The sequence below is a fragment of the Muscardinus avellanarius genome (assembly GCF_963383645.1).
Source record: "Muscardinus avellanarius genome assembly, chromosome: 1".
Lineage (NCBI taxonomy): Eukaryota > Metazoa > Chordata > Mammalia > Rodentia > Gliridae > Muscardinus > Muscardinus avellanarius.
Genome location: NC_137786.1, coordinates 122374210 through 122391839, shown reverse-complemented (window position 1 = coordinate 122391839; position 17630 = coordinate 122374210). Strand labels below are relative to the sequence as shown.

General features: G+C 46.8%; 1 protein-coding gene across 1 annotated transcript; it reads left to right on the top strand.

The window, feature by feature from the left end:
• Positions 1 to 7244: 7244 nt before the first annotated feature.
• Positions 7245 to 17568, top strand: CENATAC (centrosomal AT-AC splicing factor; the record flags this gene model as incomplete). Its single annotated transcript, XM_080716557.1, has 11 exons — positions 7245 to 7393; positions 7482 to 7645; positions 7990 to 8088; positions 11760 to 11826; positions 12102 to 12164; positions 12472 to 12536; positions 12681 to 12786; positions 14020 to 14050; positions 17137 to 17226; positions 17298 to 17430; positions 17514 to 17568. Exons 1-11 carry the CDS (start codon positions 7274 to 7276, stop codon positions 17566 to 17568), a joined length of 993 nt encoding a protein of 330 aa, XP_080572683.1. The 5' UTR covers positions 7245 to 7273.
• Positions 17569 to 17630: the final 62 nt, after the last annotated feature.

Here is a 17630-nt window from a genome sequence, read left to right as displayed (position 1 = left end):
TACACCCCCAGCCCTATTTTTTATTTATTTTGAAACAGGGTCTCACTGTGTTGCATAGGATTTCACTAAGTAGCTGAGGCTGTCTGTAAACCGTAATCCTTCTGTCTCAGCCTCCTGAATGCTGGGATTACAAGGGTGTACCACCATGCCTGGCCCCTAGTTTTTAATTTATTTTGAAATAGGGTCTCACTAAGTTGTGGAGGGCCTCACTAAGTAGCTGAGGCTGACTTCAAACCTGCAATCCTCCTTTCTCAGTCTCCCAATTACTGGGATTACAAGGGTATGCCACCATGCCCAGCTCCTGTGTGGTCTCTGAGGATGGGGACAAGGGGGCACAGAGTCTGGCTCTAGGATGGAAGCAGGGTGCCTCGGCTACTGTGAGTGCAGCCCTTCTCGGGAACTCAGTAAGACCCTGTTTAAGAATAAAAAATAGGGCTGGGGATGTAGCTCTGAGGTAGAATTCCTCTGGGTTCCATCCCCAGTACCACAAAACAAACACTGAGTTGCAAAGGGCCTTGGTAACTGAGGCAGGCCGGGAACTGCTATCCTGTGGTGGCTCACACTTGTAATCCCACGCTAGGGAGGCTAAAACAGGAGGATCGCACAGGTTCGAAGCCAGCCTCAAGCTACTTAGGCTCTCAGCAACTTAGTGAGACCCTGTTTCCAAATAAAGTATAAAATAGATCTGGGAGGAACCAGGCGAGGTGGCGCATGCTTGTAATCCCCGCACTTGGGAGGCGGAGACAGGAGGATTGTGCAGGTTTGAAGCCAGCCTCGCTGGTTTAAGAGATTATTTCCAAAATAAAAATATAAAAAATAGATGTCTGGGAGTGTAGCCTGGAGGCAGAAGGGTTTCCAGGAACCCCAGTACCCCCCCCAAAAAAAATAGGGCTGGGGGGCATAGCTCGGAAGTAGAAAAAGCCCCTGGGTTCCACCCCCAGGACCACACACACACATGCTGCGCCACATCAGGCGTGGTGGCACATGCATTCTGGAGGCTGAGACAGGAGGATTGTGGTTCACAGACAGCCTCAGCTACTTAGGCCTTCCGCAACTTAGACCCTATTTCAAAATAAAGAATAAAAAATAGGCCAGGGGGTGTAGTTTAGAGGCCAAATGCCCCTGCGTTCCATCCCCAGACCCGTAAAAAAGTACGCCACCACACGCAGCTTATTGATTTTGTTTTGTTTTTTTCTGCAGATGGAACCCAGGGCATTCAACCTCTGAGCTGTACCCTCTGCTTTTTATTCTTTATTTTGAAACAGGGTCTCACTAAGTTGCAGAGGGCCTCGCTAAGTGGAGGCTGTCGGCAAACTGTGATCCTCTGGTCTCAGCCTCTGGAATGCTGGGATTACAAGCGTGCGCCACCACACCTGGTTTATTGTTTAAACCCATCTCACTGGACGTGGTGGCCCACATGTGTAATCCCAGCGCTTGGCTGAGACAGGAGATTGCACAGATTCGAAGCCAGCTTCAGCTACTGAGTGAGGTTCTCAGCAACTTAGTGAGACCCTGTTTCCAAGTAAAGTATAAAATAGTCTGGGAGGTAGAAAACTCCTGGGTTTAGCTGGACGTGGTGGTACACGCTTGTAATCCCAGCATTCGGGAGGCTGAGACCTGGAGGATCATGGTTCGTGGACAGCCTAGCTACTTAGTGAGGCCCTCTGCAACTCAGTGAGACCTGGTTTCAAAATAAAGAATAAAAAATAGGGCAGGAGGTGTAGCTCGGAGATCAAATGCCCCTGGGTTCCATCTCCAGACCCGAAAAAAAAAAAAAAAAAAAAAAAAAAAAACCTCCTGGGTTCCCCCCCCCCAGTACAATAAAATAAAACAAATCTCACCAAGTTGCAGAGGGCCTGTGTAGCTGAGGCTGGCTTCAGTATATATTTAAATATCAACTTTGTTTTATACTATTTGTTATAAGTATGTGCAGATTTCTAACATGTTTTTTAAGTATACTGTCCATTGCAATAAATTTATTGTAAAATTTTCTCCCTTTTCTGTTCTATTTTGGGTAGTGCATTCTAATGAGCTTTTAGAAGTTGCATGTGTAGATATGTTATTTTTATTGGTAAGATTCATTTCAGGGAGGTAAAGTATTTGCTCTATTCCTGGGGTGCTAAAACTGATGAGGTAAATAACCACTGGGCCAATCATCATACAAAGCACACCTCCACCCACAGGGGCTCCTTTTCAGCGCTCTTGGCCACTGGGGAGGACAACACAAAGGAATACGTGATGTTCAGATCCAAAGCCCCGGAGCCTATCATGGGGCCTCTTAGGTAATAAGGCTGCACTGTTAGTTATGAATAGTCACTTCTGTAACGGGCAGATTTAATATTCCCTGGAAGCGCAGAGGAAAGAGTAATTAGCTCTAGCTGGAGGAGCTGGGAAAGCTTCTCACTGGAGAAGATGTTGGTGCGGAGTTTTCTGAGTTTGGAAAATAGCAAGTGCCTTAAGCCAGCCTTGTACTGCAGGTGCCTACGGATGCTCTGAGGAGGCAGTGTGAAAGTTGGGAGGTGAGGAAAAGCAGGTTTGGGATGGGAAGAAAAAGAGATGATGATAAACATTGTAAGCTGAGAATGCATTGCATATACCTAACCGGTGGAACGCCTTGGTTTAGCAACGTAGCACAGTACAGAAAATCAGTTGTTTCCTTTCCTGTTCCCTGAGCTAACTAGAAGCTATGGCTTGCTGCCAGTGCCCAGAATCAAGAGAGACAGACAGACACCTGACCAGTGGTGCTCACTTGTGATCCCAGCTATTTGAGAGACTGCAGTAGGAAGATCACAAGTTCCAGACCAACCTGGACAACTTAACAAGACTGTCTCAAAATAAAATTTTGAATCGGGTGTGGTGGCACACACTTGTAATCCCAGCATTTGGGAGGCTGGGACAGGAGGATTGTGGTTCAAGGACAGCCTCAGCTACTACTTAGGTCCTTTGCAACTCAGTGACACCCTGTTTCAAAATAAAAAGAATTTAAAAATAGGGCTGAGGGTGTAGCTCAGAGGTAAAATGCCCCTGGGTTCCATCCCCAGTACTGCAAAAATAAATTTTTTTGTGAATGTATGTGTGGAATGGGGATTGAACCCAGAACCCAGGGCATTCTCCTACAAGCTATACCCCCAGCCCTATTTTATTTATTTATTTATTTTTTGCGGGTCCGGGGATGGAACCCAGGGGCATTCGACCTCCGGGCTATACCCCCTGCCCCATTTTTTATTCTTTTTAATTTGAAACGGGGTCTCACTAAGTTGCAGAGGTCCTCACTAAGTAGCTGAGGCTGTCCACGAACCACAATCCTCCTGTCTCAGCCTCCTGAATGCTGGGATTACAAGTGTGCGCCACCACGCTTGGCTATTTTATTCTTTATTTTGAGACAGATCTCATTAAGTTGCTGAAGGCCTCACAAATTGTTGAGGCTGGCTGTGAATCTGCAATCCTGTCTCAGCCTCCCAAGTCCTGGGATTACAAGCATGCACCACCACATCCGCCTAATAAACACATCGTGTGTGTGTGTGTGTGTGTAAGTGTGGTATTGGAAATTGAATTTGGAGGCATTCTACCATTGAGTTATATACCCCCACCTGACTTTATTTATTTGGAAACGGTCTCATTGGGTTGCTGAGAGTCTCACTACTTGCTGAAGCTGTCTTTGAAGCTGTGATCCTCCTGTCTCAGCCTCCCAAGTACCGGGATTACAGGTATGTACTACCTATACCTGACTCTATAAACAGTTTTTTTTTTTTGTGTGTGTGTGTGTGTGGTACTGGGGATGGAACCCAGGGGTTTTCTACCCCCAGGCTATACTCCCAGACCTATTTTATATTTTATTTGGAAACAGGGTCTCACTAAGTTGCAGAAAGCCTAAGTAGCTGAGGCTGGCTTCGAACCTGTGTGTTCCTCCTAACTCAGCCTCCCAAGCGCTGGGATTACAAGTGTGTGTCACCACGCCCGGCCATAAACAAAAAAAAAAAAAAATTTTTTTTTTTTTGGCAGGTCTGGGGATGGAACCCAGGGGCATTCAACCTCTGAGCTACACTCCCTGCCCTATATTTTTTTATTCTTTATTATGAAACTGGGTCTCACTGAGTTGCACTGCAAAGGGCCTCACTAATTAGCTGAGGCTGTCCGTGAACCGCAATCCTCACGTCTCAGCCTCCCAAATGCTAGGATTACAAGTGTGCGCCGCCACGCCCGGCTTATAAACAAAAATTTAAAAGAGAAAAAAGGCCAGGCGTGGCGGTGCACGTTTGTAATCACCATGCTTGGGAGGCAGAGACAGGAGGATCGCACAGGTTCCAAACCAGCCACGCTAGCTTAAGAGAACCTGTTTCCAAATAAAAATATAAAATAGGTCTGGGAGTGTAGCCCAGAGGTAGAAGGGTTTCCAGGAACCCCAGTACCACCAAAATTAAAAATAAATAAATAAATAATAAATAATAAAAGAGAAAAAAGAGGCATTCTGGGACACACCTATAATCCCAGTACTTGGGAGGCTAAGAAAGGAGGATTGCACGTTTACAGCCAGCCTCAGCAATAGTGAGACTATCATTAACCGAGTGAGACCCTGTTTCAAGATAAAAATAAAATAGGGCTGGGAGTGTAGGTCAGAGGTTGAATGTTCCTGGTTTCAATCCCCAGTACCAAAATAAAATAAAATAGGGCTGGCATGTAGCTTGGAGATAGAATACCTATGGGTTCAATAGGAAGGAAGGAAACAAACACCCCCTCCCACAGTAGGGCACCAAGCCGCAGGCAGGTAGTGTGAGTAGTTGAGTGGAAGAAGAGGAGTTGTCTTCTGGAATGCAGGTTTCCCTGCAGTTAAAGTCCAGGCTGAAGTTGGACCACATGGGAGGTTAGAAGGTGGTACTGAGGGTACAAACTTCTGAGTCTGAATTCAGAGTAGGAGCAATTTTGGAGGACAAGATCCAGGAAACGTCCAAGCAAATGATGGGAGCTCAAGAAATTCATTACAAAAGTCATGAAAATGAATCACATCTGGAGCTGAAGGTGCAGCTCAGTGGTAGGGCACATGGAAACATGTGCAGGGTTCTGGGTTCAATACCTAACTAGGAAGGAAGGAAGGAAGGAAGGGGGGGGGAGAGAAAGGAAAGGGAATGAAAGGAAGGAAAAAAAATTGGCAGAAACTGGACTCCAGAGGGCGAGAGTTCCACCAAAGGGTCATGGTCTATAGGGTAGAATGGCTGGACTTACTGGACCTGACTTCTGTAGAGCTGACCATGTTCAGCACCACAGACCTGGTAGTCCAGCCAAGTTGGTACATCAGAACTGTACCAGTATTGGGAAGAGGTTTCAAAATGTATTAATGTATCAGTATTGGGAAATATTTTCAATTTTCAAAATATATCTTCGGTAGTAAAAAAAAAAAAAAAGCCAGGAGCTTCAGGGAAAGGGCTGAAGAATTCCAGGCACCAAGGGTGATTAGCACGACAACAGAGATAAACCCAGGGCCCTTTTTCATTGTAAAGATAAAATTTCCCAAGGACTTGGGAGAGATCCCAGACTCCAAGTGGGAGGATGCCATAAGCCTTCAAGAGATATTGGGCTTTGATGATCAATTAACACATTTTGGGGCAGACCTACAGGAAGGAATCCCCACATCAAAAGACTTGCCCCAGAGGGGGTGGATCTAGTTGGGTCAGAAGATTATTAGTATAAAATGCTCTGGGTCTAGCTGGGTGTGGTGGCACACGCTTGTAATCCCCCGCGCTTGGGAGGCTGAGACAGGAGGATCGCACAGGTTCGAAGCCAGCCTCAGCTACTTAGTGAGGCTCTCAGCAACGTAGTGAGACCCTGTTTCCAAATAAAATATAAAATAGGTCTGGGAGTATAGCCCGGAGGTAGGAAGCCTCTGGGTTCCACCCCCCAGTACCACCAAAAAATAAAATAAAATAAAATAAAATAAAATAAAATAAAATAAAATGCTCTGGGTCCAGAAGCCTCTGATAATTCCTTTTCCAGTCACCCCCCACCATACTACCCTGGGTATAGGGTTGTATTAATCTATATTCTGTCTTTCCATCTTTGTAATAATAAATTGGCTTAAGCTTGCAAAGTTCGGACTAGAGTTTTCTATACTTAGTTCAGAACAAAGAACCCAAGGTTACATCTCTCTCTCACCTTAACTGGAACAGTTTCTGGGAGCCCAACAGGGTCCCCGGAACAGTTCCCTCAACAGTAACAAGAACCAGTAACAAAATTTAAGAGAAAGTCTGGGACAATGGGCCAGCTCAGGCTGCTGGTCCTCTAAGTAAGGTCTGGGATAAGCCTGGGTTTGTGGGAGAATCTATGGGGTGGGGATTTCAGCCCTGTGAAGGAACAAGTCACTCTAGGCCCTAAGGTTCAGAGAAACATGGCAGACAGGGAGATTGCTGATTCTGAGGAGAAATGGCTTGCAAAACACGGATAAAATTTCACGATTATGGCACTTTAACAGATTTAACATGTTTGCTAGCCGGCATGTTTAAATTTCCCTTTTCTTTGCGGGACATGGTCACACACACTTGTAATCCAAGTACTTGTGAGGCTGAGATCGGAGGATGGCAGGTTTGCAGCCAGCCTCAGCTACTTAGTGAGACCTTGTTTCAAAATAAAGAATAAAAAATAGGGCTGGGGTATAGCTCGGAGGTACAATACCTCTGGGTTTCATTCCTAGCACACCCCCCCCAAAAAAGAAAGACAAAGAAGTTTCTCCTTTCTCCTTTCTATGAGTAGCGCTCAGAACACCCTTGTGGGGCGGTTGTAATTAGGCACTGGTCCAGGACAAACTCCAACACAAGTTCCCGGGTAATCTGCCGGTACCGGTGAGCGCCCACGGTGCAGGTGCTGACTCCGCTCCTGGTCAACCTTTCTTTCATAGTTTCTTTCCTCCTGTGCCTTAGCTTTCCGGCTTGTAAAATGTAAAATGCTGATATAGACATAGCACACGGCACTAGCGCGAGAATTCCATGAGGTCACTGATGCAGAGCTCAGAACCCACAGTGCGCGCCCTGTAATGTCACGTCGGGTGGCTGAGCTCCGCGGCCTCTTCCGCGCACGCGCACAGCGACTCGGGGGGGTGGGGGGGCTGCGCCGGGAGGGCGGGGCGGGCGGCGGCCCGCGCAGTCGCAGAACGACCTGCAGGGGCGCCTGCCGGCTGCTGGGAACCCAGACGCCTCGGCTCGCCCCGCCCCGCCCGGGGTCAAGGGTCAGGGGTCGGGGTGGTGCAGGAACGGCTGCCGGTGGTGGAGACCTCGGGTTCCGGGCCATGGCACCGCCGCAGCGCTGTCCCCTGTGCCGCCAGACTCACTTCTGCGGCCGTGGACACGTCTACAGCCGCAAGCACCAGCGGCAGCTGAAGGAAGCTCTGGAGCGGCTTCTGCCCCAGGTGCGGAGCGAGGCCGGGGTCCGAGCAGATCCGCGAGGGCCCGGGCCTTGGGGGTCCCGCGCGAGGTCCAACCGGCCTCTCCCCGCAGGTGGAGGCCGCGCGCAGGGCCGTGCGCGCCGCGCAGGTGGAGCGCTACGTGCCGGAACACGAGGGGCGCTGCTGGTGCCCCTGCTGCGGCCGCGAGGTGCGGAAACACCTGAGCCACGGGAACCTGACGCTGCTGCACGGGGGGCTGCTGGAGCACCTGGCCAGGTGACCGCGGGCTGGGACGCACCTGGGGAAGAGGCAGGGCGGATCGCGCCACCTCACAGGCATTGCCACGCTGGGGAATTGGGGTCTTAGGGCCAGCCGCCAGGGTCCAGATGCGGGGGGTCCAGACGGGAAGACCAGCGTGCTCGCCGCCCATCAGTTCACAACTTTATCCGAGGAAAGGAGGCTGAGAGTTTTAGAGTGGTAACATCATTCCTCTCTGCCTTGCCCAAGGAAGAAACCCAAATGTCAGGGATGTAAGGACCACTTTGATACCTAAGTACTATTTTGTGAGCTATAGCTAAGATTACACATCCCTTCCATTTACACATCCCTTCCTTTCTCAGCCCAGAGCACAAGAAAGCGACCAACAAATTCTGGTGGGAGAACAAGGCTGAGATCCAGATGAAGGAAAAGTTTCTGATTTCCCCCCAAGATTATGCACGGTAAGCCATTGGTTATTAAAGAAAAAATAAAGTGAATTCTCTGGATCTTTGTCAAATATGAAAATGTGTGTGTGGGATACTAGGGATAAAATCCAGGAGCATTCTACTTGTGAGCTGTATCCAAACCCTTTATTATTATTATTATTAGTGTGTGTGTGTGTGTGTGTGTGTGTGTGTGTGTGTGTACGCATGCGTGATGCTAGGGAATTGAACCCAGGGTCATTCAACTTCTGAGCTACACCCCCAGCCCTATTTTTATTCTTTGTTTTGAAACAGGGTCTCACTAAATTGTGTGTTTGTTTGTTTATTTATTTATTTATTTATTTATTTATTTATTTACTGGCACTGGGGATTGAGCCTAAGGGCATTCTACCTCCAAGCTACACCCCCAACCCTATTTTATTTTTATTTTGAAACAGGGTCATACTAGGTTGATGAGAGTCTCACTACTTACTGAGGCTGTCCTTGAACCTGCAATCCTCCTGTTTCAGCCTCCCAAGTACTAGTATTACAAGTGTGCAACACCACACCCAGCTTTTATTTTTATTTTCAAACAGAGTCTTGCTAGGTTAATGCGAGTCTTACTAGTTGCTGAGGCAGTCCTCAGGCTTGCAATTCTCCTACTGGGAATATAGGAATACTACCATGGCCAGCGTGGTGTTTTTGTTTTAAAAGCTTGTTTACAGTAACTTTTTTTTTTTCTTATTTTGCTGTAACCAGGGATAGAACAGAGGGGCATTCTACTTCTGACCTATACCCCTAGCCTGAATTTTTATTATTCTTTATTTTGAAGCAGGGTCTCACTAAGTTGCAGAGGGCATCACTAAGTAGCTGAGGCTATCCACAAACCTTCAATCCTCCTGTCTCAGCCTTCTAAATACTGGGATTACAAACATGCACCACTACACCCAGCTAAGTGATTTTTTAATTAAAAAAAATATTTTGGCACTAGGGATGGCACCCAGAGAGGCATTCTACCTTCAAGCCACACCCCCGGCTTGATTTTATGTCTTGGTCTCACTAGTTTGCTGAGAGCCTTACTAAGTTGCTTTGACTGGCTTTGAACCTGCAAGCCTCCTGTTGCAGCATCCCAAGTACTAGGATTACAAGTGTGTGCCATCATACCCAGCTGATTTTTAAATTTTTTGATGCTGGGGTCATACCTAGCTAGGGCCTTATTCGTGTTAAACAAGTCTTTACCAAAGCTGAGTGGTTTTAAGCCGGGCGTGGTGGCACATGCTAGTAATCCCAGCATGTGGGAGGCTGAGACAGGAGGATTGCCCAAGTTTAAAGCCAATCTCAGCTACTTTGTGAGGCCCTTTGCAACTCAGTTGAGAATACCCCATGCCTTGTCACTGTTGAGGAGTTGAGAAATGTCTCATGTCAGCTTTGCAGGGGAGATGGCCTTATAGCAGCTTCTTATAGGTTTCTTATCCTTTGACATACTCAGAGAGTCATTCAGGCCTTCAGCCAGATCTCTGAAGAAGCTCTTGTTCAAACCATTGCTGGTATAGTTAAGTGCAAGGCGTCCAAGGCACTTTGGTAGTGCTATTGGTATTATCGTGAAAACTGTGTATTGTAGGATAAAACAATTGCAAATATGTTGATGTTGTTGGGAACCAAGGTTTTCACTATGACAGAAGGAAGAATACAGCTGGGCGTGGTGGCGCACGCTTGTAATCCCAGCATTTGGGAGGATCGAGGTTCACGGCCAGCCTCAGCTACTTAGTGAGGCCCTTTGCAACTCAGTGAGACCCTGTTTCAAGATAAAGAGTAAAAAATAGGGCAGGGGATGTAGCTCAGAGGTAGAATACACCTGCGTTCCATCCCCAGACCCGAGAAAAAAAGAAAGAATACAGTAAGGAGGGGAGGGATTTGAATAGGGAGGTATTGGTACAAGTTCTTAAGGCTTAGAGGCTAAGTAGTCACGTGTGGCACTGGTAATAGCAGAAGTCTTGACACTTTATGTGCCTCCTGATGTGAGGCAGTGTAGTGTCACCGTGCCAGAAATAGTTAACCTTAATCTCATTACAAGGAAACTAAGGAATTTAGAATTTGGGGTACTGCGCAGTATCTGGCCTGGATCCTTCAAAGGATTTGAAATAATAAAGATGGCGAAGTAGACAAACTAAAGTAGACTGGCAAAGATCAGAGACCCAGCAGCCAAATTTCATGCATGATGGGACATTTGTAATCTCAGTTCTTGGGAGGCCGAGATTGGAGGACTGCAGGTGTGCGGCCAGCCTCAGCTACTTAGTGAGACCCTGTTTCAAAATAAAAAATAAATAAAAATAGGCTGTTGGTGTAGCTCAGAGGTAGAATGCCCCAGCGTCCAATTCTCTGTACAACAGGGGGGAAAAAAAGAATAACTGAAGCTGGGTTTGGTGGCACAGGACTATAATCCTAGTACTTGGGAGGCTGAGACATGAGGATTGCAGGTTTGTGGCCAGCCTCTACAATTGAGTGAGGACCTCCAAAATTTAGTGAAACCCTGTTTCAAAGTAAAAAATAAAGGCTGGGCATGGTGGTGTATGCTTATAATCCCTGCATTTGGGAGGCTGAGACTGGAGGATCTCGGTTTGCGGACAGCCTCAGCTACTTAGTGAGGCCCTCTGTAACTTAGTGAAACCCTATTTCAAAATAAAGAGTAAAAAACAGGGCAGGGGGTGTAGCTTGGAAGTTGAATGCCCTGCCCCTGGGTTTCATCCCCAGACCTGCAAAAAAAAAGTAAAAAATAAAATAGAGTTGGGTGTATAGCTCAGAGGCAGAAAAACTCTGGAATCAATCCCTAGTACCACACACACATACACACATACAAAAGAATAATTGATTTTCTTAAGTGTGGTGATGGTATGTGGTTCAATAGAATGTTCCTGTTCTTGGGAGATGTATTCTGAAATATTTAGAGTTAAGATTCATGTCTAGCTGGGCATGGTGGCATAGGCCTGTAATCCCAGTACTTGGGACGCTGAAGCAGGAGGATCACCAGTTTAACGACAGCTTCAGCAAGTTGTGAGACTCAGCCACTTGAAAATTCTCAATATTTAAAAAAAAAAAAAAAAAAAAAAAAAGCCAGGCATGGTGGCACACGCTTGTAATCCCAGCATTGGGGAGGCTGAGACCAGAGGATCACTGTTTGTGGAAAGCCTTGGCTACTTAGTGAGGCCCTTTGCAACTCAGTGAGACCCTGCTTCAAAATAAAGAATAAAAATTAAAAAAAAAAAGTAGAATGCCCCTGGGTTCTGTCCCAAGACCCCCCCCCCCAATTTTTTTTTTTCTTAGCCAGGCATGGTAGCGCACACTTGTTTGTAATCCCAGCATTTGGAGGCTGAGACGGGAGAATCGCAGTTCACAGACCGCCTCAGCTACTTAGGCCCTTTGCAATTCAGTGAGACCATTTTTCAAAATAAAGAATAAAAAAAAAAAAGATAGGGCTGAGGGTGTGGCTTGGAAGTAGAATGCCCCTGGGTTCTGTCCTCAGTACTGGAAAAAAAATTTTTTTTCAGCTCAGAAGGCTGAGGCAGGAGGATTGCAAGTTGGAGATCAGCCTGGGCAACTTAGTGAGACCCTATCTCAAAATAAATAAAAAAGCTAGGCAGGGTGGCAAACCCCTGGTAGGTGCTGGAGTCTGCACTTATTTGTCCCTTTGTTTTTCATTTCTTTCCTTTTAGATTTAAGAAGTCTGTGGTCAAAGGTTTAGATTCCTATGAGGAAAAAGAGGACGAGGTGATCAAAGAGGTAAGTTACAGGAAAGGCCTCTGAAGGGCTGCCTCATGGTTCTTTTTTTTGGTGGTACTGGGGTTCCTGGAAGCCCTTCTACCTCCGGGCTACACTCCCAGACCTCTTTTTACATTTTATATTTGGAAACAGGGTCTCCTAAGCCAGCGCGCGGCTGGCTTCGAACCTGCTCGATCCTCCTGTCTCTGCCTCCCAAGCGTGGGGATTACAAGCGTGCGCCACCACGCCCGGCTGCCTCATGGTTCTGAATCTGAATTGGAGCCTCTTTCCCACAGATGGCTGCTCAGATCCGCGAGGTGGAGCAGACCCGGAAGGAAGTGGTCAGCTCTGTCTTAGAGGTTGGTTTCTCTCGGAGGATCCAGAGCAGTATCCAAATCCACTGATCCCTGGCTTTCCCAGGTCCAGCATTTCAGCAGTCAGCTCTTCTAATAAAACTCCTGGACTCCATCCCTCATCCTCATGGCTTGAATTCCTTACCTGTCCACCAAGGGGCAGGCCTGGCCTATGGAAAAGATTGGCAGGGCTGGGAGGGAGTTTGTAGTTTGCTCAGTAACCTCCACGATAGGGGGTCTGGAGCATGGGGGCATGGCCTAGGCAGGCGCCTAAGCACCTTAGACACATTTATTTTTCCTGAATCAAACTCAGCCTCAGGCAGAGCCAGACCCAGAAGAGGGTTCTTCAGCACCTGGAAGCTGGAAAGGAACAAATAGGTAAGATTGTCAGGAACCTCCTGTTGAGTTCCTCATCTCAGCGCAATCTACATTCTTGTGGCTGGGAAATGGGGACAGATCTAATCTTGCCATCTCCTGGCTCTAGGGCCTATCTGCCAGCCAGGCTCCTGTTTTATCTTTCAGCGGAATAGCCTCCAGCTCACGGCAGCCCTCATACTTGGACCTGCCACCCACTCCAACACTTGACAGGATGCAAACAGGACAGCCTCTGACATTCATTGGCCATCAGGTACAGTGAAGACAGAAGCCAGCAGAGGGCCAGTGTTCCCTCGGGTCTCAGCACAGCCCTCTCTTTAGGCTTTTCTACCTACTCTGCACTGTTCCTAGTGTTGCTCTGACCTCTTCTCACTTTCCAGGGCGCTCTGACCACACCTGCAGCCACTCTTACCACTCAGGAGTGCACTTATACTCCAGTACCCTACAGAAATCTAACTCCACCTCACCTGTGTTTCCCATCACTGTAGAGGCAGTCTTATCCCTCCTCCTTTCATTTCCCATCCACTGTTGATGAATTTATCAGTTTTACCTCCCACCTACCCGTTGACCCTTGGGACAACTCCTACTCCCCCTGCGGCCCAGCCTTACCTGCAGCCTTCGCCTCACTGCTGCAGTTGTGTGCACCTGCTTGTCATCGCCTTCCCTCCCTCCTTCCACCAGCACTCAGCCCTCATGCCACTCTTGTAGAAAGCTTATTGGAACAGGTCATTTCTATTAAAAATGGTACAGCATCACAAAGCCTCAAGTATAAACGTGTACAATATGCTTAATTCTCCTCAACTGCATGTGTGTTGGGAGGGCTGATGGTCAGCACAATGCTTTTGGAGGTAATTCACTATTAAGACCATGGGCCTCTATTTTTTTTCTTTTTAAACAGTACTGGGGATAGAACCCAGGAGCATTCTACCTTCAACTTACACCCCGAGCCCGATTTTTATTTATTTATTTATTTTGGTGGTACTGGGGGTAGAACCCAGGGGCTTTTCTACCTCTGGGCTATACTATACTCCCAGACCTATTTTATACTTTATTTGCAAACAGGGTCTCACTAAGTTGCTGAGAGCCTCACTAAGAAGCTGAGGCTGGCTTCGAACCTGTGTGATCCTCCTGTCTCAGCCTCCCATTGAAACCGGGTCTCACTGAGTTGCAAAGGGCCTCACTAACTAGCTGAGGCTGTCCTAGAACCATAATCCTCCTGTCTCAGCCTCTGAAATGCTCCCAAGTGTGCGCCACCAGCCACCACGCCTGCCCGGCTGACCTCAAGCTCTTTCTTTTTTTGGTGGTGGTGGTGGGGAATAGGGATGGAACCCAGGGCCATTCTACCTCCGAGTTACACCCCCAGCTCTATTTCTTATTATTTGGAAACAGGGTCTCACTAAGTTGCTTTTTGTCTCTAGCTATGAGTATTCTACTATCTCTAGGCTTTCTTATCTAGAATTTCTTTTCTTCTCTATTTCCCCTACAGGATACACTGGGAGTTGGTAACATCCACTCAGGTAAGGTGCTGGAAGTTTCTTTTTTGTTTTTGTTTTGCCCTGGGCATTCTACCTCCAAGGTACATCCCAGCCCCATTCAGAAACAGGGTCTCCCGGCTGGGTGTGGTGGCACACGCTTGTAATCCCAGCATTCAGGAGGCTGAGACCAGAGGATCATGGTTTGCGGACAACAGCCTCAGCTACTTAGTGAGGCCCTTGGCAACTCAATGAGACTCTGTTTTCAAAATAAAGAATAAAAACTAGGGCAGGGGGTGTAGCTCGGAGGTCGAATGCTCCTGGGTTCTGGTTCTATCTCCAGACCACAAAAAAAAAAAAAAAAAAAAAAAAAAAAAAAAAAAACAGGGTCTCCCTAGGTAGCCGAGTGGAAGTGTTTCCTTTTTTTTTTCCTGTGGTACTTGGGATTGAACCCAGGGATATACCCCCAGCCCAAGTTTTTTTGTTTTTTTTTTTTGTTTTTTTTTTTTTGGTGGTATTGGAGTTCCTGGAAGCCCTTTTACTTCCGGGCTACACTCCCAGACCTATTTTATATTTTTTTATTTGGAAACAGGGTCTCTTAACCAACAAGACTGGCTTCGAACCTGCGTAATCCTCCTGTCTCTGCCTCCCAAGCGTGGGGATTACAAGCATGTGCCACCACGCCCGGCCAACTTTTTATTCTTTATTTTGAAACAGGGTCTCACTGTGTTCCAAATGGCCTAAGTAGCTGAGGCTGTCTACAAAGCGTGATCCTCCTGTCTGAGCCTCCAAATTCTGGGATTACAAATTTGAGCCACTATGGCCAGCTGAGTAGAAGTGTTTCTAATACTGTAAGAGACAATTCTTTTTTTTTTGTGTGTGTGTGGTACTAGAGACTTAAATTCAGGAGAATTCTACCTCTGAGCTATACCTCAGCCCTAATATATGTGTGTGTGTGTGTGTGTGTATATATTATATAATGTATTATGCAGGGGCATTCTACTTCTGAGCTGTATCTCCATCCCTGTTCTTATTCTTTATTTGGCATCACCACACACGGCTTTATTTATTTTTGTGGGTCTGGGGATGGAACCTAGGGACATTTGGCCTCTGAGCTATACCCCCTGCCCTAGTTTTTTACTCTTTGATTTGAAACACGGTCTAAGTTGCGGAGGGCCTAAGTAGCTGAGGCTGTCCAGGAACCGTAATCCTCTGGCCTCAGCCTTCCAAATGCTGCGATTACAAGCGTGCGCCACCAGGCCCAGCTGTTATTCTTAGCTGTTATTTTTGAAACAGGGTCTAAGTTGTGAAGGGCGTAAGTAGCTGAGGCAGGCTGCAAACTTGCATTCTTCCTAGTACTGGGATTACAAGTGTAAGCCACTACAACCCCTGGCAACTGTTATTTCAAGAATAAAGTTAGAGGTCAGGTATGGTGGCACAAGCTTGTAATCCCAGCATTGGGAGGCTGAGACAAGAGGATCGTGGTTTGAGGACAGCCTCAGCTATTTACGCCTTTTGCAACTCAGTGAGACCCTGTTTCAAAATAAAAGAATAAAAAATTAGGGCAGGGGGTAGTAGCTCAGACCTAGAACATCCCTGGGTTCAATCCCCTGTACCATAAAAAAAAAAAAAATTAGGTGGATGTGATGCCATACACCCATAACCTCAAAGTGCATTATATGTGTGTGTGTGTATGGTGCTGGGGATTGAACCTAGGGGCATTCTACCTTCAAGTTACATCCCATCCCGATTACAAGTGTGCATCACCATGCCTGGCCCTATTTTATTTTTATTTGAAAACAGTCTAAATGCACGCCTCACTGAGTCACTGAGCCTGGTTTTGAACCTGCAATCCTATGGTCTCAACCTCCCAAGTACTGGGATTACAAGTGTCCCAACCATGCCAGGTTTTTTTTTTTTTTTTTTTTTTTAAAATAGGGTCTCACTAGTTTGCAGAGTCTAAGGTACTGAGCCTAGTGTTGAACCTGTCTCAGCTTTCCAGGTACTGGATTACAGGCATGGGCCACCACACCCAGCCAGTGGAACCAAAGTTGTTTTTTCCCCTTTTGGTGGTACTAGGGGTGGAACCCAGAGGCTTTCTACGCTGGGCTATACTCCCAGACCTACTTTTTTTTTAGTGGTGCTGGGGGTGGAACCCAGGGGCTTTTCTGCCTCCAGGCTATATTCCCAGACCTATTTTATACTTTATTTGGAAACAGGGTCTCACTAAGTTGCTGAGACTGGCTTCGAACTTATGCGATCCTCCTGTCTCAGCCTCCCAAGCGTGGGGATTACAAGCATGTGCCACCACACCCAGCTCCAGACCTATTTTTTTACATTTTATTTGGAAATAGGGTCTAAGTTGCTGAGAACTTCACTAAATTGTTGAGGCTGGCTTTGAACCTGTGTGATCCTATTTTGGCCTCCCAAGCATGGGGATTACAAGTGTGTGCCAGCATGCCCAGCCCAAAGTAAGTTTTAAAAAATGACCAGGGAGCCTGTAATCCTATTTGGGAGGATGAGATGCCAAGGTCACAGGTTCATGGACAGCCTCACCAACTTAGTGATCTCCTGTTTCAACATAGGAAATAAAAAGGGCAAGGGGTACATCCTGGAAGTAGAAACAATTTAGTTAAGATCTTGTATCAAGGGGAGCGGTGAGTTGGCCCGGGCCACCCTCCCCCCTCATGCCATTTTGGCATGGGGCTGTAACTATTTTCTGTATTTCTATCTTTTTAATAGTTCTTTAAATCTTCACAAAAAGAGAGATTGAAAAAGCACATCACATAAAATGTATAGTTGCTTTGTTAGCCTAGGTTGTTCAACCTCCCTAACTCCAAAATTTATGGGTTCTATTTTTGAGTATCTCTAGTTCTCAACTGGTGGAAGCACATTATAGCTGGAAGATTTAAAAAAAAAAAAAAATGCCAGGCATGGCACACACACTTGTAATCCCAGCATTCAGAAGGCTGAGACAGGATTGTGGTTCCTGGCCAGCTATAGCTACTTTGTGAGGCCCTTTACAACTCAGACCCTGTTTCAAAAACCTGGAGGTAGAATGCCCCTTGGTTCCATTCCCAGTACTGCAAACAAAAAACAAAAAACTTAATGAAAGTTACTCCCCCTGCCAGGTGCAACACCTCCCTGGATGATCCCAGATGAAGACTGCAGCTCTGGAAACAAGGAAATAGGCCCTTCCTATGAAGAATTTCTAAAAGAGAGTGAGTACAGTAACTGAAGAAACAGCTGTTTCTTCAAATGTTCACACAAACAACCATTTCCTTGTTAACAGAAGAAAAACAGAAACTGAAGAAACTTCCCCCAGAGAGAGTTGGGGCCAATTTTGATCACTGCTCCAGCACCAGTGCAGGCTGGCTACCCTCTTTTGGCAGAGTCTGGAATAATGGACGCCGCTGGCAGTCTAGGTATGACCCACCACCAGGACTCCAACCCAACCCTTCTCTGGCGGGATTACCCTTCATCCTGTAACCAACCCTTTTCCTTTCAGGCATCAATTCAGAAGTGAAGCTGCAGCAAGGAACAAACATAAAGAAAAACACTGACTGTTCCCAAATACCCTTCTGATCACAAACCCATATCCACTATCCTTCGTTCCATCAAGTCC